Consider the following 23,822-nt stretch of genomic DNA (forward strand, 5'->3'; position numbering starts at 1 on the left):
AATAAAATGGATCTATAAACTGTGTTCTTAAACTTCAGTATGCTTGTTTAGAGTATTGTATATGTTTGGGCAGACCCAACTGTTGAATGAGGAACCATGTGTACAACTCTGTTATTTTGAATAACTATACTAGATATCAACTATTTTGATATGCTGTATCTGATTATGTTGCATAATATACTTGTGAATGTGTGATATTTTACATATTTTTGATAATCCAGGAAGAGTCCTAGGCAAATCTCCAAAACAGCCATTTTAAATCTATCTATTTACCAAACACTCAGAGGTCTTTTATGTTCCTTTGTTTTACTTTCTCTATTTGACAGGCTTCTTTTATTTGTTAAATTTGATGCAGGTTTGGGATACTCGGCAGAATTCTTGTTGCAACAGAGTCAAGGCACATGAAGATTATATTTCAGATATGGAATTTGTGCCTGATTCCAAGCAGCTACTTGTGACGAGGTGTGTTTTTCTTCTATTTTGTCTTGTCTTTGTAAGAAAGGAGATTCAGCTCTGGGGTGTGCATTGGGAAATTTTATCTATGCATTCAAGGAAACTGACAGTCTATAATGACACTTATATTACCTTTCAAAATTTTTATACCCTGTCAGATGTTAAATTTTAATGTTTCCAGTCCTTTGAGGATACCCCAGATTGGTGGAAAACTGGTGCAAGGAGGGATTGAACAGCTAGGGCCAAAGGCACACCTAACTATCCAAACACCTGGCTGAGTAAACACAGTGGAAGCAACACACAGAACAACACTAAGGAGAGAGAGAACGAAACACTTTTATTGATTCATCAAATTGTCAGCACACATGCCCAGCTGTAAGGCCTTCTGGGTTACGGCCTGATACAAGATACAACTTCAAGCAATATGATCCAGCATCAAATTCACGATTCCAGAAACATCTACTTTGACTCCCTCTAAGTCCCTACCTTAAACCAAACCAAATACCTCTACTTATACTTGCCAAAATGACTTACATAAGATTCTAGAACATTATATAATAGAAAGGCCAACCTCAAAACGGTTTGCACTCATCCCAAGACAAGATTCTATCATTAAATTCACGATCCAAACTAAATACAGGAGTTGGCTCAAACTAAGAATCAATCACAGACAAACTCGGTCAAAGAAGAATTTGAGCATCAGCAAATATCAGGTTCACTTGGCGCATGAAGGAATACTTGGTCAACACTGAACAACTTGGTTAACACTGCAAGAACTCGGTCAACACTGAACAACTTGGTTAACACTGCAAGAACTCGGTCAACACTGAACACCTTGGTTAACACTGCAGGAACTCAGTCAACATTGAACAGCTCAGTTAACACTTAAGGAGCTCGGTTGACACTGAAGGCACTCGGTTAAGACAAAATAGCTCGGTTAACATTGAAGGAACTTGGTCAACACTGCCAGAGTGAACAAAAGAGCAGGATTACAAGACAACCAAGATGTTCCTATGTCAAAAACCATTTGATCTACTTGCTAATTCTAGTACCAAATAGCGCTAGCAAAAGGAAAATATATTGTATGAATCTCTTTTGTTGCGGAGAAGAGCAGGGGCAGGATATTAGTTTAGGTTAAATTTTTATTTATTATATTTCTGTTACTCATTGATAGCAGTGTTTTCTTGTAAAATCACAACAGAAATGTGTGGTGCTTACCAAGGGAAGGGGTAGGTTTGTTTTGTTTATTTTCATTACTCAACTTCAACGTAGACTTCCCAGAATCACAGCACACTCTCCCTGGAAGAGTCTGGTTGTTCAGGTGAATTCATATGTTTGAGAACCTGCAATTCGACTGGAACTGGAGACATTACGTAGCTGAATGGGTGAGATGGGGCATGTTCTATTGTTCCTGCAATTTGTACCACACAACCTGAAATAATGTCAGTCATATTCATATTTTTCAAAATCTGTTACAAAGATTAAGAACCCAATTGTAGCAACAGCAGCATAAGTTTTGGTTGATACTTAGGCAGTTATTTAACCTATAACATATGTCAGCATTAGCGATTGTGCAATTGGCAATAAGGTTCAATGCCATGCATAGTGAATCAGAATGTGTAGAATTTTAGTAAAGGTTTTCTAAACCTCTGGTCACTAATTCAGGAGTGAACATATATGGTTCGACTGCTGAGTTTTGGCCAAAACACTATGATGTCAGCCTTTATGTTTTACTGTAGTTCCAGTGAAAACTTGCTGATTTTCTCTGCTGCTTTCAGCTCTTTCATGCCTCATATTTCTCTTTTCACTGGAAAATTAATGTTAGGGTTTTGAGACGGATATCTGACTGATTTTTCAGGAAAAAATATGAGAATGACAATCTTCCTGAGCAAGAGACATCAAAATATACCAGATCAGGAAAATTATCAATTTTGGGTAAGTGTAGCATCTCTCTTATAGTCTATACTATACTATCAAACTTTAGAATTTGAGAACGTTTATACTTGTAAGCATATGTATGCCAAGAGTTGTAACTACAGTTGCAGCAAGGGTGACCTGTCAAGGTGTGAATATGTTATCAAAAACACACTAAAGAAAAAATCGCCAAACAAATGAAATATATGACCCAAAAAGAAAAGTGTAAGTCTAATAACTCGCACACTGTAGTAAATAAAACATAGTGAATTGTGCACTTTAGTATATAAAATAGTGCTATAAAATATTACCTTAAAAAAACTATGTAATTGAATATGCTATAAATAATTTGTTTACATATTTTATTTTGCTTGGTAATAGGCTTTTTCCTATTATTTTATTACTGTTCAAAGTGCAAGCACCAGGGGATAATGAACGGGGAAGAAAATCCCAAATATAGCCTGAAACTTTTCGTTCTGAATATTAATCATGAAACACATGTGCCCCAACCTTAGTTAGGGACTTTTAAGAAGGTATTCCTTCTTATTAAGTCAAATTTAATAACATTTTCAGTTTGTTACCTCACCCGGATAGTACAATATCCATGATCTTTTTTTATATAACATCAAGAGCTTTGCCTATTTTTCAAAAAACCTTCATTACTAACAATACATCCTTGATAAGATTACATATATGTAGAAGATAAGCGAATATGGTCTTCTTCAATAGTCTCCCTATGAATAGTCGAATTCTTGCCCTATCTGCATCCACATTCCAAACAGAAAAAAACCATATATCTCCAGAAACCATCACTCTTCTTAATTGCTTAGTTACCTATTTGTTAGTCATCATTTTATTCCAAAAGAACATATTGAGTTTGAAATAGATTTTGAATCTAGGGTCTGTAAAAATTCACTAATTTCAAAATGAACTTTTACCCTAGGGGTATTTGATCACCAATTTTTGTTAATCTGTTACTGTAAATTCACAACTTGTACTATTTGCAGGTAATGATTAAATAATTATTAACTGAATCAGGAAATAAATAAATTGAGATAATAATTGATTTCAAGAAAATAATTTATACTGGGGAGAAGAGTTGAGTTATATATCACCTGATTGCTGAAGCTTGAAAATTTGACAAAGCACTCCCAATGAATATTTCTGATCTAATTGTGTGTAGATACCTGATCTACCTCCAAACTGAATTTAAGGATGAAATCTGCCCAGAATTATTGCTTTAGATGAGATTTTTCCTGCCCTTATTTCAATCTGCTACTGCTGTGGGAAGATTGCTGCGTAATGCAGGTGGGGTCGCTGTGATTTCGCTGCCTTTTAAATTTGCCGCCCTTCGACACTTTTTAATTTAGAATTATTTGATTGAGTTGATTGCAATTTGACCTCCTTTGGTTTTTAATCGGTTTCAATTAGGCCTTTATAGCTCATAGTTCATGCAATGTCTATCACTTCATCTTCAATAGTGCCCAGAATTGAAGTTCCAAAGGATTTTATTCCTGTTGAATTAGTAGTCTGTTGTTGTTGCCAGTGAAGAACTGCTCATAAGGTGAGATCATTGCCCAATTTGGAGATAATTTACCAACAGAATAAGGCCCTAAACTATTATCTCAGATTTGCCAACTTCCAAAATAGCTCGCTGCACTTTGATGCAGAGAATTTTTAATGATCAAATTCGATTTCAATGCGCATCTAATTTATTTACATATTAATAATAAATACATATTAAATAAAATAGCATCGATTTTTTAAAGATTTAAGTAGAAGTAAAATAGCATCTAAAACTTAAGAAATTTAAGTTTTTATTGTATAGTATAAATAAGCAGATTCAATGTAATGCATAAATAAAATAATAACTTACATATTAATAGATATTTATAATAGTTCTAAAAATATTAGATATTACTATTGGTAGTGGGCCAGCATCCCTTGTGGGATTCGTGACTTGGTTTAACAATTTCCCGTGTCTTCTATAAGTCTAGTGGTTGTATCGGGCATTAACAGGTTGAGCTTTTGGTGTAATGACAACCCTAGCTTCTAACAAGTGGTATCATAGCTTGGTCACCTGTTCGAATCTACGCAGGCAATGGCAAATGATGCTGGGAGGGACATTGTTGGCAGTGGGCCAGCGTCTCTTGCGAGGTTCGTGATATGGTTTAACAACCTCACGTCTTCTAAAGTCTAGTGGTTGTATTAGGCATTGATAAGTTGATTGTTTGGTGCAACGACAATCCTAGCTTCTAACAATTACTAGTTTTATTACTTTGTGATAAAATTATGTTTGATTTAGATTCCTATGTAAATTTCTGTTTATATTGAGCTTTAGAAAGACATTTATATAAATATTCACATATTTAAATTTGGTTTAGATGTATGCTTACTCATTGTGTTGTAAATTACTTCTTCCAAAAATTATAGAAATGCCGATATTTTTGTAATTCAGTTGTTTCTATTGTAAAATAAAAAAAGAAAATGATTTTTAATTTCTTTGCTAGGTTGCTGAATCGGTAGGAAATTTCAACTATGAAATGTCCTGGAATTATATTTGGATTTAAACCCTTTATGGATTCAAGTAGGTTTTGACATTTTCTTTGTTAAAATGCTTTGTGAATGCACATGAATCTGACAGTGATGTGATGCTTCTAGGCTCACTGTGTCACGATTCTAGGCATCAAAGTTGATTTGGATGAATTTTTTTTGGGTTATTGATTGTGGAAACCTTTAAACATCAATATTTCTGTCATTGCATTGGTTTACACATTGATTGCAGGATGAAATTGTTCATCTGATGTTTTAATGCGAGAGAAAATAATGAATTTTCCTTACAAATAGAAATGGAAAGGTGAGCTTAATTGTTAGAATAACTAGGTAGCTGTGTATCGTTTTTATTGTTGTGCTGACTCTCAAGTCAACTTCCCAAGTTTCCTTAAATCTACATAAAGTTGCAATTCTATAGAATATGCCATGCACTTTAAAATGTTAATTAATCCACCCAAATCTTTGTAAATCATCATAGTATCTTAGTACATAATTTAATTCATCCTGTTTCTTTCCATATTAGTATACACTATATACTATGTAGGTTTAAACTATTATGGAATATAATTAATTTTTTAATTAATTATATTAATATACTAGAGTTTTTAGGTATTGTACCTGTGATGCTATTTTATTTTCTGTAATAGTTGACTGGTTCTTTCTAGAGCTGGTCTGCTTTTGGATAGGTGAACTTGCTACCTGTTCTAGATTGAATCACGAGCTAGCTGGTAGGACTAGTCAATGAGAGCTAGCTGGCAATCCCTCTCACTTCCATTCCTAGTTACTTCTCTCCCTATACATCCTCCATCGAGTGTGGGGGGATTGGAAAAGAGCTCCATTAATATAATATAATATGTTGTATTGTACTAATCAATTTTTCGTATTGGTTTACCTAGAAGCCCTCTGGCCCCTCCCACAAAAAAATGCTGTATTGGCATATCATATCCACCTACCCATAGCTGATTCCAATTTGGTAACTTGAATACACAAATTAGGATTCAATTTATTGGTAAGTAAATTCTATGTCAGGAAACAAGTGAATTGCAAAAATGAATTGAAGTAATGGGTATGTTAGATACAAAGAGGGTAAAAGATCTGGGCCCTTCGACATGACATGCAGAAGATTGAAGCATTCCAATCATAGATTCATATTATGTTGAATGGGAGTGTTTGAGATGAGTAGAGATAATGCTTGGTAGAGTTGGATGATAAGAAGCTCTGAACGGCTAAACAAAATAATCTCTATTATATGAATTTGTAAATGCTAAATGACCCATTTGGTGTAGTGAACTTTATCTTAGTTCCTGCAAAGTTAAAGTGCATTCCAAACAGAAAATCTAACAACTATTTTGGGTGGGTCATAACTAAAAGTTTGAATAACATAAAGGAGGATATAAACAATTTCGATCTATCACTGTCTTTGTTATCTCTTGAACATGCACCCTTGCTAAGCACCTGGCTTAGGTGCTGCAGTAGCAGAGCGGAAAATATGATAAGTAACGTTTTACGTTTTGTTTTAAATTTAAATGTTTTCAGTAATGTCCTACATGTGGTGGCATACCTAGAGTAGCAATTCGATGAGCTCTCCAGATATAGCCACCTAGGACGAGGTGTGTGGATTTTAAAATTAGAATAGTTGTTTTAATTCGTAGTTGTGCTAAATAATTAAAGAGAATTCCATCAAATACTGGTGACAGATAATAGGCAGTAACAAGAATACCCATGATTGCTGCATGGTATTGATGGTAAAGCATCTTTCAGATTCCTATTCTTAGCAGTTACAAGAATATCCATGATTTCGGCATGGTATTGATGGTAAAACGTCTTTCAGATTCCTATTCTTAGATGGAAAAGAAAACGTTTTTATTACTACTGGACATCAAGGCCAGTCAGACTTTGGTTATTAAAAAGCCAATCTTTTATGTAAAAAATGATTCGAACTTGGGGAGGAATGGGAAGTTTTATGTCTCCTTTGGTCTCCTGTGTTTTTTTTTTCAAGATTATGGTTCTATTGTTATGCTTCATATATTTCTCATGGCAATCAGTTTAGGGAATAACAATTGCAGAAAAATGTACTCTGATGCGGGGTCAATATCTCGGGTTTGAACCGTTGGATTTCTCTCAAATTTTTATATCTTGTTTGAAACCTAGTTACGCCAAATATCAACGGTTGGATTGAGTAAATCTTTTCTGGTTCGAAAGTTATTCATGTCTGAGTGCGGGTCTATCCGAAGGCAGCAAGAAGATATTTTGGGGGGATTTATTTTCAGAAAAAATGTACTCTGATGCGGGGTCAATATCTCGGGTTTGAACCGTTGGATTTCTCTCAAATTTTTATATGTTGTTTGAAACCTAGTTACGCCAAATATCAACGGTTGGATTGAGTAAATCTTTTCTGGTTCGAAAGTTATTCATGTCTGAGTGCGGGTCTATCCGAAGGCAGCAAGAAGATATTTTGGGGGATTTTATTTTCAAAGTTTTGTTTATTGAATCTGATTTTAGTGTGTGATCCTGAAGGTTGTAGATGCCCCTTGAAGCAACTCAGTTGAGTGACTGATTCCTCCTGAGCTTTCCAAGGTGTGGCTCTGCATCATTAGGTACTCACCGAAACATGGGATGCTCTCTCAAAGTGTGAGCTTTGATAATCAGAGTTCAACACATAGAGAGGTTGGTTCCCTTGGTTCGTCGCTTAAACTAACTTAGACAGTAATGCTTGCTGAGGGAAAATGCTGCAGAGTGACATGAAAATGATGTCTAAAATCTAATGGAGGTTGTACACCAAATGCTACTGAGACAGATACTGCTGTTATGACACAAAATTTTCAATGATTCGGCTGGTTTAATGCACAACTCAAGTGTCTCACATGCCCATGGATCAATATTTTGAAAGAAGGTTTGAATGTTCATAGTTTTTTACAAGGAAAATTAAATCTTCCACAACTAGTTGCTGTTTTCATCTGTTAAACGACTTACAACCTGCATAGGTATTTTCTGCCTACAGGTGCTAAAAAGAGATAATAATTGATGATTTCTATGAAAATTACAGAAATATGCATCCATCTTTACATCACGCACAATGAAAGAGATGTTGAGAAGGCTAAATATTGAGAACTTAGCCTTTAAAGTTTAAAGAACTCCACACTTAAAGTTTAAAGAACTCCACATGAGTTGCACTAAACTTGGATTAGCAAGAACTCCATACGAGTTAAATACTTAGCTTGGACAAGTGAGAATTGATTGGGAAATGATCCAGGTTTCCCCTATTAGCTGTTTTCAATAGCTGACTAATGTTTTTGCATCATGTTTTTAAAATAAATGACAAGTGCTTGCATTAGTTGGCCGAGTCAAACCTACCTTAGGTGCTTAGGAGACCTGTTTCCTGATCCTGCTCCTTAAAAGGCTGATGGTTGAAGAAGAAACCTTTTTGCTTTGACATCCTTAAGCAAAAAAAATTCTTAGGTACTTGGAGCTGTTTATGACTTGCTCAACTGCCTCCTAGATTTCCTCAACCTCTAGAGCCTGATTGTTTGGAAAGAGTGAAGATTGGCTATTTAACTCCCAACTGTTACAATTTCACTCAAACATTCTTATAGGGCAAATACAAGAGAGGTTTGAAGTGGATGGAGACGTCCCAGGGGTGTGGGAGTGCATTGAGGAGAGAAACTGAAACCTGTGACACTATTTCATAACCTCCTCATCTTTATATTTTGCCCACTGTTTCAATGATCTCCTGCCTGTTTTTCCATCTGTATGTCTTGACTGGTGATGTTTTCGAAGTTCTTAATGATATAGGAATGCCCTTGCTACTTCAAACTATCTTTGGATCTGTTACACTCAGCATATTGTCTTACTCAGGGCCTCTATTCCTTGCATTAGGTCTCCGTTCATGCCTACTCCTTGGAATATCTCATATCAACTGTGCATCACTATCTATATCATTGTCTTTTGTTCTATCATGCCTGTGCATTTGTTCTTTTTGCTGCTCATAAGGTCTCTATTAACTGTCATTGGTCTTCTTGAAGGTCTCTTGTCGTCCCTTGTTTCATTATAATCATGTACACAACACTGTCATCTGAGCCTTTGACAGTACTTGTATCTAGCATACCCGTCTCATGGTAGATCTGTGATCTTTATATCCTTAAAACTATTTTTATCCCCGTTCACTGCTTAGTCCTTTGGCTCTTAAAACTCCATCATCTCTCTTGTCAACTTTGTCTTGATTCTCATGTATCTATCCTATGCACTTGACAATTGCTTTAAAGGTCCCTTTTGCTTCCATTTTACTGTTGTTTTGTAGGTTTGCTCACTAAAAACCTACCTTAAGGATCTATCATCACCTCTTAACTGTCATAACCATGACCTGTAGTCATTCTTTGTGCTATAAAGTCTCTATCAAACACAGTTTTATGTTGTTGTACTCTTTGATTTTCTTTTACATTGTCATTATGTTTCTCAACTGTAATTGCTCTCTTGATTTCCAAGGGGCCTTGTAACTTCGTACACATTGTTATGTGATCCTTAGGTCAAACGCTAAAATAAAATAACAGACCCAGTACTATTCTCATGAACCCTTTGGAAGCATTGACAAATTTTGATGAAGTGCCAACAAAACTTTCAAAACACCAAAAAATTTAGTGTCTTATTGTAACTCAATTGTCCTTTGCTCCATATGCCTTTGACTATAGGGTGTCCTGCCACATAGCTACCACTGTTGTTTTCTGTGTAGCTTGCCATTGTTATATCCATCATCATATTTTGATCTTATCTCTTTCTTGCTCATTCACGTGACAGTCATTTGAAAACTTTGACCTCTTCATGGTTGTCATTATGGGCTGTCTACTAGATCTTCGTCGTTTGATTGTTACATTGATGACTTTTTGCAAACTGACCTGTGTTCTCTGGGTTCTTCCTTTGAGAACAGAATACTATTATTCACAATTGATCTACCACCTTGCCATCATCACAGTGCACATTTTTGTTCTCCGCTCTTGTTGAGAAATATATAAGTTAAACACCAAAAGTTGTGAAAATCAATCTCTATCCAAAGGATATACATCTGAAATTAAGTTGCCTCAATACAGAATTAAAATGATCAATTTTTTCTTCTTATATGATGGGAACAATCAGCCTTGATATTGTGATTATTAACACTATCTTATGTGAACCTATAACAACAACGGAATAATAATATCATCATGATAAGCTAGCAGCAATGAGAGACCAACCAGTATATCTATGGGGACAAATCTTGCAGGAAAAACTCCACCAAGAAGAGAGGCCAAATATGCACTATCAACAAATAAATGTGATTACAATGCATTCACCTTAATTCTTCTCTTTGGCTTCAACATGGCAGCATTGTGTACCTATGAACAACCTCCTTAATTCCTTCTGCCTGTCACAGCAAAGTAACTCTACATTCAACTGTTCCTTTCTACTAACTGCATCGAAAAAGCTGTTTATATAGAGCAACAAGAGCTCCAAAACTGACAGACAAGACATCCAAAGAATGCTCTTCATTTAAAAATTTCCCAGCGCTTGGATTGCCTCCATAAAATGCAAAAGGATACTGATTTTGGCTCCAAAACTCTCTCCAACTTGAGTGCCCAAACATGGAAGATAAACATTACATTAAATGCAATAAATAATGGAATGCCAAGAGACACCTATTGCCTTTTCCAAATGCCCACTTGGAGAAGTCCAAAGGTCACTCATTTGTGCACTTCTCCATGTAATTAATTATCCCATTCTAGCTGCCCATGTGGGGAAAATAATATTAAATAATTTTGTTCCAAACCCATCTTACAAACTGTCACGCCTTATGACTATATTACAAACTTTTTCAATACGCCCTAAGTGCCTTAGGAACTTTCCAAGGATGTTGGAGCAATGGCCTAGGATTTACAAGATAGATGGGACCATAATCCTAACAGCTGTGTAATTTAGTTTCTTTGTCTTTTACTTAATGTCACTGGAACTTCTCTTTACCATTTTCAAAACTTCCTCATATTATTGACATTCCCTTCAACTTCTATTCATTGTGTTCAAGACTTCCACATACAACTGTCATTACTTTTTAATTTTGTCATTCTCTTTGTTTCTTCTTTCCACATTGTCACATAGGTAATACCATTCTCATTTTTTTAACTGTGCGTAAGCCAACCATAGGTTTTTAGCAAGCACTCTTTGATATTTTCCTTGAAGGCTTTTATGCCCTCTGTCCATTCACAGGAGTGTTATGTAACGTTGATGCTTGAAGACTGTTGCTTACATAGGGTTTGCTATATAAAAGCTTTTTTTGTATGCATTGAGAGTTCCTTTTGACGACTTCAAAACTCTGCCTCTGCTCACTCTTACCACAGTCCTCTGGCTATTCTTTCTTTGTAGTAGGGTTATTATGTTTGCCAAATCTGTGTCAGGCCTGCTTTTACAGATCTTATCATTGTTACTGGACTGTCCCTCTACACCTTGCAATTACATGCTCTGTCTGTCAAACTTACCCTGCAACCCATTGTTTATCCTGCCCCTGAATTTTCTTCCAAGGGTTTTGTCCTTTTAATGCTTGTTATTGTTTTGGCTTGCATGTTTCATTTGATCTTTCCTTTTGATCTTTCATTTAAGTTTAATTTTGAGAACACTTTCAACCTCTTGCAAGTGATATGAGTGGACCAAAGACTCTGAAATTCGAGAACACCTTGTTAAAGGCTATTCAAGCCACAGGGCTGAAAAAGGTTAACAATCTTCTTACTGAATGCTAAGATGGAAGAAGAAATTGAACTGGTACTATCTCTTCGTCCAATTTACATAAAAATCATGTAGGAATTGCACACAAGGTAGGTTGCGATGGAATAAAATACTAATAAAACCTCTTCTGCCATGTCCTTAACACAGTGATCTATTGTACAAGAAATGAAAATGACAAGAGCAGCATGTTTCACACTACATGTGCATAAAAGTCTGTTATGTGAGTAGATTAACGATAATGGTCTTAAACAGTGGAACATCACTATGAAAAGCTACATAAGGTCCTTTTTGTCATGCGGGCTTGGTAGGGTTAAATAGCAAGTTGAGACCATCAAAGGGAACAATCTGCTGGTTGAATTTTATTTAGGTGCACTAGTTATCATACTTTGTTGATTTTTCTAGTTTGATTCTAAGAATTCAGGGAAACATACATTTCTGGAATCTGTAAATGTCTATTTTCCCTGATTTATATAGACCTGGTTTTGGTTCTGATGGATAGAGTTCTAGAATATTACATTTCTGGAATCTGTGAATGTTGAGCTTACTTACTAATAAAATGGGATTTACCATAGTGCCCTTTTGAATTGTTGTTTGTAATAATGAAGCATGTTGCTTGGTTGCTATATTACAAGTAAATACTCATTTTCTGACTGTTTTTGAGCTGGCAGTGGGGACGGAAGGCTTTCGGTTTGCAGTATCCGAAAAAATAAGGCAAGAATGAAGTTGAAAGGTTTTGCAATATTTGCATTTGGATGAATTATGTGCTAGCAAATATATAAGTGCAGTTTTGTTTCCTTCATTTGTTACCTTTGTAAAGGTCTCTTTTTGGATAAATATTTTAAATTGCAGGTTCATGCATGCTCTGAGTTCTCAGAAGATGAACTGCTTTCAGTGGTCTTGATGAAGGTAAAGTCTGAAACCTGTATTTTAAAATTAGTTTTGTTTATCATTTTGAATCTTTAAATTGTGCCTATATACAACTAGGTAACTATATTAAAGCGAAAAATTGAACAACAGTAGTTTGGTGAGACTCAAAAGAATAGAAGTTTACTATAACAAGTAGAAGTGGAAGTAAAAAACACCAAGAGCCAAAATGGTAATAAAAACCGGGAGTCAAATAATATCATGACAAATGGAGTTTTCTTATGGTATTGTAATGCGCCCAACTATGACGACTTGATTTCCCCAAAAATCCCTATTTCGGTTTTGATTTTGCTTGGGTGCGGCAGCATATTTACAGTCTCTGTAATGTTCCCTCCTGGGAAATTGCCAATCCTTAATGATTAACATTTTAAAATCAAACTGAGTTAAGAAACGATGAATAAAACATAGTACATTTGACAGTTAACATACTTAAGCGAAAAATTTCCTTGGTCCCTGTAATGTTTCCTCCTGGTAAGCTGCCAATCCCAATGATCAACATTTTAAAATCAAACTAAATTAAGAAATAATGAATGATGCATAACACATTTGACAGTTAACATACTCATGCCCCATTTCCTTACTTCTCTCCTTAACATCAACCCTAAGGAGGATAGGGAATACTTGTCACATGGTATTTGGAGACCATCTACAGATAGGCTCCCTCAAGGTTTCTGGAACACACATTCAAACCCATCTCGGGACATTTCCTTCAAGGCTTTGGAGCTACACGTCCTTTCCATCTTGGGACTTAACAGTCTTGTGAGGATTTACACCTGCCTTCCCTACAAACCAAGGTTGCATGGGTACTCGTACCCACACCCCTGGTACTCGTACCCACGTACCCAAGTACCGGGTACACGTATCCCACGTACCGGGTACTCGGTGGAGAGCATCATAGCTAAGGACCTTGATTAAGATTCTGATCTTTTTTTTTGGTTTTTTGTTTTTGTATTAGCTTGTTGTTTATCAAACTTAATTCAATACCAAATCAGTTTGAAACTTTGATACTCATTAACAATAAACTTTATCACTGTTCAAGTTAAAAGTTTATCATTTGCAATATGTCATTGTCATATGGTTTAGGATCTTCTTGTTCATGTTTAAATTCTGCCTTCTTTGTTATGCATCTAAGCATTTATCATGTATTATTATTTCAAACATATAGCAAATCTGAAACTGAAAACAGTACATTACATTTGCAAACTTTATCACTGTTCTTGTTTTGAAAAACCATTGTCATGACTCATAAAATCAGATTTTTTATAAATATTAAAGTGTAATTTTTAAGTAAGTTTGACATACCCAAGTACCTCCATCCCCAATTATGAAAAATACTTTAAACATTCAACAATAGCATATATATATATATATATATATATATATATATATATATATATATATATATATATATATATATATATATATATATTTGACTTATGGCTTATATTTTCAAATTTCTTGTTTTGAATGCTCAATGTCATGACTCATGGCAAATATTTTGATTTTTATATTTTCTATAAAATATTAATTATATAGAAAAAATAAGGCTTACACACGTACCCCCGTCCCCTATTTTGAAAAATATGCGTACCCGTACCCGCTCCCGTGCCCGTTCCCGTTCCCGTACCCACGTACCCATGCAACCTTGCTACAAACCAACCTATCCTCTTAAGGGGCTATAGTGACTGATTAAGGACTGGCTAGGAATGGATTAACTTCAAATGGATTGTATGTAACAAACGGATTTTCATAACAAAATAAAGGTAATCTAGAAAGAGTTTTCCTCAACTAATTATTGAACAACATACATTGAATTCCTTTTCATGAGACATTAACTGCTTTTAACTACCAAAGATTAGCTGAGATAGCAAAGCTCAACTGAAATAACTATAACAATGATCAACTAAAATAACTTTAGTAATGATTAATTGAAAATGATTATGATAACGTTCAACTGAAATAACTATAACAATGATTAATTGAAATAATTGTAATAACGATTAACTGAATGATAACGTTCAACTGAAATAATTGTAATAACTGTAATAACAATCAACTGATATAACTGAAATAACGATTTACTATCTTTCCTTGCATATAAGTAAAATAAATGCATAACATGATAAAGAAAAAAGAACATACGAGAAATATCTAGCAAGTCTTTAATTGGTTGTGCAAGCCTCGACTTTCAGTAAGAGAAGAAGCATTGACTTAGGCTTAACTTCCCAACCTTGGACCATATTTATCTCCACACAATCTATTGAATAGAAAGATCCTCCCTACCCCAGGATTAGGCATGAGACACTTTTAGTCCAGCCACTAGAGCATTCCGGTGTTTAGAGTGCCCGCACAGTTATGGACAAACATGTCTGAATAATTGGCTATATTGACATCAAGTGATCATAGACGACAAACATGCCTTAAACGACCTTGGCCAAGGCATTTTGATGGGTTCAATGATCCAATCACCACCGCTCGACTTGACAACAGGGAAACAATAGTATGAACAAGCATGAGCTATTAAATGAAATTAATTTAGATTTGTTATGTCATGTCCAACTTTGATTTCCATGTTATTGCAGATTCCATCTCACCTCTTCACCTTTTCCATAGCTATACAACCGGCGAGTCCTAGGTGCTCGAATCTCAGAGCAATCAGCTTTGTCTGTTGATCCTCAATTGATATATGAATATTATATGTCTCCAGCTTATCACAATCTGTGATTTGATAAATTAAATCTTTTAAGACTTGCAGAATAAATATCATTTGATTCTGACTTTTAGTGGCATAAATAAAATACGATATCATGTCATGGTTACTTGGCTTTTATTCATCATAACAGCTCTGTCCTAGAGAGGGTCTAACCAATGACTTTTAAGCAAGATGGTTTGCATCATAATATGAAACTGTATCTTACTGCTATAATAATCAGAATGCAGTAATAACTGATAATAAAACATATCGCAATGCTTGGCATATAGACAACCACATAACCTGGTAAAATCTGGAAAAGAAATGGAGTCTTTCTGGAAGAAAGCTTTAACACAAATCCCAATGTGATTATCAATCACATTTTTAGTAGAACATCAATATAAAAGGGAAATCGTGGAAGGAAAATGCAATGATTATCAAGTGGTATACTGCAGAGATATCGTGTGATCTTTGCAGAGGTATCGGGTGTTATGAAATTGAGGTCGGGTAATATGAAAGAAGTCGGGTGATATGTTTTTATGCTCATGATCTCTCTCCGCCCAAAATAAAGAAGTATCGAAGTCTCTTTGGCTTCCAAGAAGCCATAACTCATAAATAAGAGACTTGGCTCCAGGTCGCCAAATAAATATGCCAAATGTTCATTTCTGTTCTTAGCAAGAAAAATGAATAAATATGGAAAAAGATTTGAAGGTTATAAATCGAGGATAAGTATAATTTATATCTATCTGCTTGCACGTAGATATACTTTGAGGTTGCATCATAGTATTTATAAAAAATTAAAAATAATATTATGGTGTCACTTAATTCTTCAATCAAAAACCATTTGAGGTACGTATTATTTTTAATTAAAATAATTAATGTTTTAAATGTTTATTTAATAGCTCATGCGGGTCTATCGATTGTATCTTGATGTTCAAGTTGCTAGGTCCTTACCAAGGCAATTAAAGGTCATACCTGTCAACCTGATAATTGGACTAAGCTAGTATCCCATTCCGTTGATCCCATTTAGAAATGCTTCTCCCCTTCATCTTCTCCTGCAATCACCCATGCAATATTTTCACGATAATAACAAGTTCCATAATAACATTTAATATAGATAAAGAATTTAATTATTAACCATAATTCTAAAATCAAGCAACTGTTAAACATCACATGACAAATAATGGATAACGACCATCATCATTAAACAGTTAACATAATGAATACAACAGATATATTTAACTACCCTTTTTATATGATTATGAAAGAAAATCCATTCAATCTAATGGCTATAAATAAATTTAAAATTTAGGTCAAAATTTGGGATGTAACATTGTATGTGTCTAGACTCTAAACTAACACAACTGATTACAAAATACATACATATATTTCTGATTCACTACTATAAGCTGATATGAAAGTTGAGGCATATTTACTGGACTATTGGCCCCTTGCTCTATATCATTCAGATATAATATTGTGTAGATTCGTATTGGTTTATACTTTATAGATAAGTTGCAGCATATCAGTAAGCTGTTACACGTTGCCTGCCAGCACTAGAATATTATTTATTTCTTTTCTGATCTCTTCCTTCTCATAAGAACCAAACATATTTTCTGATCCCTCCTTCTTCCATGATGTTTTGAGGAATGTATTTGATATCCTTTAATGTCTTCCAGGGTTGAATGGTTGCATCTTTCCCTCAATTGTATCTCTTATGATTAATACAAATTGACTTATTGTAAGAAACACACCTTTCACCAATTAATAGTTATTTCTTTTCTTATTAATCATATTTGTCTAATTGCTGCCTTCACTAACCCAGTTACTACTTTTCCATGTTACTTCTGGTTGCTAGTTATATAATTCTTTGTTTAGTCACTGTCCATCAATTTGATGATATCAATAAAACATATTCCTTAGCGATATACATCTTGTGGCAAATAGAGGATAGTAGTTTGGCTGCTTTCTTCAACCTGACTAGCTGATGTGTTCTTTATTAAATAACTAATCTATGGATACATAAGTTTCTGATCACAACCACTTCTTAGGCAGTAAGTGCGTTTAAATGTACAAATTGATGATTATTAGAATAATTTCTTTATTTTTTAGTATTTAATAGTCAATATTTAACTTAGTGTAAAATTAGATTGTTTCTATTTTTCGAATGTGCCGTTATAGAAACAGCAGTTTTATAATTCTTTAAATGGTTGCTTTGATCATTACAGTTTATTCAATGTTTTACAAAACCATGGTATTAGAGCCGGAAAACCAAAAAATAATTTGAAAATTTCAATTCAATTCTTGAAAAATCAAATTTTATTGAAGTCGTTTTTATTTGTGCTTGGGACTTTTGAGTTATGTTTGCAGAGACTTGAGTAAGTCTCCTTTTTTCTGGCTCGATGCGAAAACAAGCTCTGCTTTAGAAGCACTTTTTTTTCTTTGTTTGCTTCAAGGGCTGTTTTTTACTGTGGCACCAGTCTTTTAACATGATTTTATTTTTGCATTTTTTTGATCGATAGACATGATCTCTTTTCCAAACTTGAACAGAGGCACTATTACCCACATTTTAGGCACCATACCTCTACAAAATGGGGGTTTAGATCCATGTTTCTTCAGTCTTTCAAGCTCGGCTAAGGTTTCCTTCAAATCTGCGATGTTCTTCCTTCTTGTTTCCACTATTTTTTGTGTTTTCTAAGATTTGCAGATCTCTACTTTTAGACGATCAGGGTTTTAGAAAAATCCTTTTTATTTTAGTTAGAATAAAGTTTAACCTACGTATTAGAGACTCGTCCTACCAGACTTGGACAAGATTAGGATAAGTTTGACAAGCGCAACCGAGAAGTGGTTATGCTTATCAAACTTTCTATTACTAATGATCAACTACCATAAGGGCCATCTAATAAGACAATTGTAAAGATTTAGACTATTTTGAAGGATCTCCATGAGACACCTGATAAGAGCCTTGCATTCTTCCTAAAGAACCAGCTCTTTTCTATCATGATGGATGAGTATATGTCCTTACAAGAGCATCTGATGAAGATTAAGAACATTCAAGAACAACTAGAGGCAATTGATCGGAAAATAGAGGACGAGGATATGGTAGTCATAAGAGTCTACCTAAATCCCATGAGTACTTCATCAAATTGCTCACTATTACTACAAGTTTTGACTCTAAGTTTCTAGACTTGTGTACCAAACTTTTGCAGGTTGGAAACAACGATTTGGTAGTAGTGCTACTTAATCCTCCTTAGAATAAGCCTTTGCAACCAACTTTTTCCACAAGATAAAGGCAAATCTAAATTGGATTAGTAGAAAGGCTCTAGTCAGTCCGAGGATAGTTCAAAGAAGAATAAAGCTCAATGTAACTACTGACACAAATCTGGTATTTGATAATCGATTGTCAGAATTGGATTGCTTTTGAACAATGAAAGTAGGGAGGGTCTCAAACTAAGGCCAATGTCACAAAGCACTCAGAGTAGAAAGAATTTGCATTTTATTCTTTCATGGTGAAACATCTTACAAATCATTTGAAGTCTTCTGGACACTTCACTCACAAAGTTCTCACCTTTGACTGTTTGAATCATTTTTGGAGGAGAAGAGTATACAATTGTCGGCAAGGGCAATGTGCAATGTCCAGATGCCCAAGTTGTATTCCAAGAGATATAATCCTATGTTCACAAGGTACAATGACAACCATAAGGATTACCAATTGATTGGTGTAGACATTGGTCATCTTGTCTTCAGTCGTGATGTTGTCTTTGATGAAGAATGAGGACCTTTTCAGCTTTACTTGTTTGTAGAAATTTTGAGAATCAACCTTTAGAGGCTATTGATTTGAGTTTCCATCATCCATATGGCTCACCTCTTTGAATTTGATGATGCAAAATTTTAATATGACTATGCACCACCTGAATTTCCTTCGGATGATGTTCCTTCAGTTGAACCTATTCCAAATCATGTTATCTTCTAGAAACGAGAGCTTGCAACAAACTACAGCCAAATTTTCTCTCATAACCAATGTTCATAGCATTTTTTTGAGCGTCAAACATATACTGAGGCTAAAGGGATTCATGAGTGGGAACAATGACATCGGCAAATGACTATTACTTTCTCCATTGTAAAACATCAAGGATACAAATATCACTCAATAATATTGCACTATATTTTGCTAATGGTATTTCATTGATTTCTAAGAATATTGATGCTAATGTCATTGTCTTTTCTAGAGTCGTATTTGTTTGTAGTATCTTTATGGATTATTTGTGCCCCTTGATTTAGGACACTCATGCATTTTTTGTTATCAATAAGGATAAGCCCTTTAGAAGGATATTCATGCACGATGGCAGTAGTATTCTTCATTGATTCTCATGTGGCTTCGAGCATCTACTTGTGTCCACATCCTCGAGGATTGACTTACCACAGAGTTTAACATTTAATTCTTATTACTGTAGTGCCTGAACATATCAACCTCCTTGGCAATAGTATTTGGGCTCTTTACAAGGTAATCATCATCATCCTTTGTAGATTGCTTCATTGATATATACTTGATTATTCTAAAAGTTGTCCTGAGTCAATAAATGTTTTTGACTGGGTCGATTGACTAATGTCATAGATACATTAAAGGAAGGGATCTCTGCAAATGTAATAACACTTTCAATTATTTGTGTGTTCTAAGTGCAGATCCAAATGCTTATATAGAAGAGCAGAAGAGAAATGTCTCATGAAGAGACATGTCTCCATGTTAATCAATATTGGTCATGGTAAGTTAATAACCATTAGAAATTATTAACAACTATATATATATGTATGTCTAATTGATGATTAATCAAATGCAAGAATGCTTAACCAATAACCATCAGAGATCAACTCTAGATCAATTCAATCCGTTTGAAGCTACAACATTAACACTCCCTCTTAGATAGGGATGATTGTTATAGAACACATTATGCTCTCAAGCATATAGAGAGATATCATCTCTTATGATATTCTTGGAATGACATATTTAAGGATATCAACATTTATCCATCAAATCAGATATGGTCCGAATGATGCTATCTCACCAACACTTCGTCTTAGCGAGAGAGGATTTAAACAACACAACCTCTAACAAAGTGGTGATTTGATTATGAACAATTGTATCAATCTCACATTCTGGTGATATGAGCACTAGATATATGTCTAATAGATGATTAATCAAATGTAATAATGTTTAACCAATAACCATTGGAGATTAACTCTAGATCAATTCAATCCGACTGAAGCTACAACATTAGCACTCCCTCTTAGCTAGGGAGGATTGTTATGGAACACATTTAGAGCATGTTATGCTCTCAAGCATATAGAGAGATAGCATCTCAATATGATATTCTTGGAATTACATATTTAAGGATATCAACATACATCCATCAAATTAGTTATAATCCGAGTGATGCTATTTCACCAACACTCCCTCTTAGCGAGGGAGAATTTAAACAACACAACCATCTGACAGAATGGTGATCTGATTATGAACAATTCTATCAATCTCACATTCTTGTGATATGAGCACTAGCATCAACACCAAGATGCCTATCATCAAGAATATCATATCCAGAAAGAAATGAGTTATCTGATTTCTGACACACTCCAGGACATTACTAAATGTTGTCTATCAAATAACAACCTTAGTCGTAGGGACAACAAAATAGTCTCCATTATGACAAGTATCACGATCTCCGACACAGTTCAGGACATCAACTTAATGTAGTCTATCATGATACGTTAGTTATCACGATCTCCGACACATTTCGAGACAAGTTAATAAAGTATATCATGATAATATACCAAGAACTCAAGAACACCAAATGTACTATCATGATCTTTGACACATTCTGGGACAACAAGTTAATGAAGTCTATCATGATACATTCGTTATCATGATCTCAGACACATTCCAGTGCAACAACTTAATGTAGCCCAACATGATAATTGGTTAAGCCATTGTTAAGATCATCACCTTACAATAGCGACCTCACAACACAAACATTGATGAAAGATCCTCACCTCTCATGATGTTTTCCAACAGAATCATGTAGAAACTAGCATGATATCCACCATGAACCATGTCAAAGGGTGGATCCACCATAGCTGCTCCTAGAGGGTGGAACAAAGGGCTTTCACCTTAAGCTTCTCACTTACAGAGAAGAATGCATTAGAATGAGTTTCACGTCGTACTTTTCTTTCGTAGAGAAGAAGCCATTAACAAGGAATTGCACCTCAAAATTCTCCCTCTGAACAAAGATTTTGGGAAGTCATATCCTCTAGCTGCTTCGTTAGAAGCTCTCTTCACCAAGGATGCCTTAGATAAACTGTTGGACTCCCTTTGAATCTGATATCAATCTTTCAACTTTCTACTGACAAGTCGTCGCTTCCTCATGATGTACAGAGGGGTAGGTCCATCAAAATCACATAGTCACACAGATGTATCTTTAGACTCCCTCTTAATATAGAAGGATACTCATAATCTCAATTATCAATGATATTCGCTTCAAGAGCCTCACTTATCCAGCCTGATCATCAAATGACTAATGAATTCTAGATCACAACTTCTTTTAAGCTACTATCATAAGATTGAGTTTGCACAATATTTGGGAGCATGTGTAACGTACCCAACCTTCTTTTCTTGCAAAACTTCCCCAGACATAACCAAAAAGATCAAGGTAGATAACTCTTATAGTACATATGGAAATACAATTAAGAGAGAGACTACAATGGGTAGATAAATGTAATACTCAAAGATAAGAGTTACTTATCTACACATAAATGAAAGATCTCCCCTAAGTGGGATGGAACATTGTTTATCATTCCCCCCCACAATCTGAAGTTGCTACACATATTTTTGAACAATTTTGCATCATATTCAAGTATGGAAAACTTCTTTTTGTTCTTCTTTGCAAAGAAACATCCTTGGGGATCAAGAAAAAGAAAGAGCATATTAAAGCAAATGACTCTTATATTATATATATGGATATATTTAAGAGATTGACTACAATATGTAAATCAGATTAGTATTCAAGAGGTAATAACCAACAATACTCATCTCAAGATCCTTGCAATCTGCTTCTTTCTTATTTGAGTATTGGGATTACCAATAGTAGCAAAATATGTCTGGCAATTTTTCTAAATCCATCCATGGTATCCCAATATAGGTTTTATAATGCACCCAACAACCCAAAATGAAAATATATTGAGATATTAAATTATGTATTGTTCAACTCCCTCTAAAGAAAAGTATATCTTGCTTCAATAATGCAATCAAGTCTGAATTGACCTCAGTGACTCCAATATCGGGTAAATCAACCAGCTCCAGTACTGCTGCACTCTCTCTCTTTACTACTATGTACATCACATTTACTTGATGTAAACAAACATACCTTTTCTTTTGCACTACACTTATACTCTTTCCTTTTTTACTTAAAAATATTAATTCTTATTCTTGCTTTAAAAACTCAAATTTGTTTATCTTCTCAAAAAGTCATCCTTTATATATGAATGTCTTTCACTGAACTAGAACCTCTTCACATGAGTCACAACACTTAACAACCAAATCTCATTGTCTAATTCCTTCTCTCAAATCTGTTGCAGCCTTTTATAAAACATTATTAATATGAAATCACTTCTTTTAATACTTGCAGTTTTCTATCAAAAATAATTTGCAGCCTTTGCACAACCCTTAAATTGTCCACCTAGCACTTCTCTTTGTTGACTTGTCATTCACTTTTATTCATTTATTGTGTTTTATATTTTCTTGCTGATTGCTACGATAGCTCCTCTATAGCTTCTTTGATTTCTTTATAAGCCAGATGGTTGACGATGATGTGGGGCCATGATTTCCTGTCTTACTATGAATTTGTCCAGATAAAGATCATTTGTCACTATTCATACCTATTCATTGTTCCATAAGTATTTTATTGCATATATACATCGAGTCTTTAATTGATGAATCAACCACCATTCAATGCTAAACTCACTGGGATTGAAGATAGTCAATCCACTTATGACTAAAGTGTACCTGATAAAGTCATGCTTCCCATGCTTGCGATATGTAGTGTGCACTACACATGACTTTTAGCATCTGACGCCATTGGAGTTTATCATTTGATTGATCCATTCACCATTCGAGGCAATATTAGACTGACTACAGAATATTTCATCTTTTGGGAGATACAATAAGATGTTGCTTGCAGGCTCACAGGTTCCTTCTTTATGAGAATGGTTGTCCTGATAGTCTTGATAGTGATGTTTGTCTTTGCATCATGCATACATATAGGCTTATAGCCATCTGTTTGTAAGACATAACTAGATGGTTGATATTAAACGAACACTCTAATACAATCCTTGTCGCTATGATAGAAGCAAATGCCTCGATATCAGATTGTAAAGCGTGGAACGCTATGCCACATATTCCTACAATATGTGGACATGACATATTTGTTAGCATAATATTGCTATTACATTGTCTACGTAACCGTTGGCTTTTAGGATGGTTACATTGGTTTCT

General features: G+C 34.8%; 1 protein-coding gene across 1 annotated transcript in view; it reads left to right on the forward strand.

Annotated features, from left to right (window-relative positions):
* The window catches only part of WDR55 (transducin family protein / WD-40 repeat family protein), a 96,645-nt gene that overhangs the window by 19,572 nt on the left and 53,251 nt on the right, over positions 1-23,822 (forward strand). Inside the window, exons 6-8 of the mRNA XM_089798165.1 lie at positions 356-462; positions 12,333-12,375; positions 12,514-12,570. Of these exons, the coding sequence (XP_089654291.1) occupies positions 356-462; positions 12,333-12,375; positions 12,514-12,570 (207 nt within the window). The remainder of the gene's footprint in view (positions 1-355; positions 463-12,332; positions 12,376-12,513; positions 12,571-23,822) is intronic.

Source organism: Cupressus sempervirens, chromosome 8, assembly GCF_028749045.1.
Source record: "Cupressus sempervirens isolate cs-2001-9-10 chromosome 8, ASM2874904v1, whole genome shotgun sequence".
Taxonomy (NCBI): Eukaryota; Viridiplantae; Streptophyta; class Pinopsida; order Cupressales; family Cupressaceae; genus Cupressus; species Cupressus sempervirens.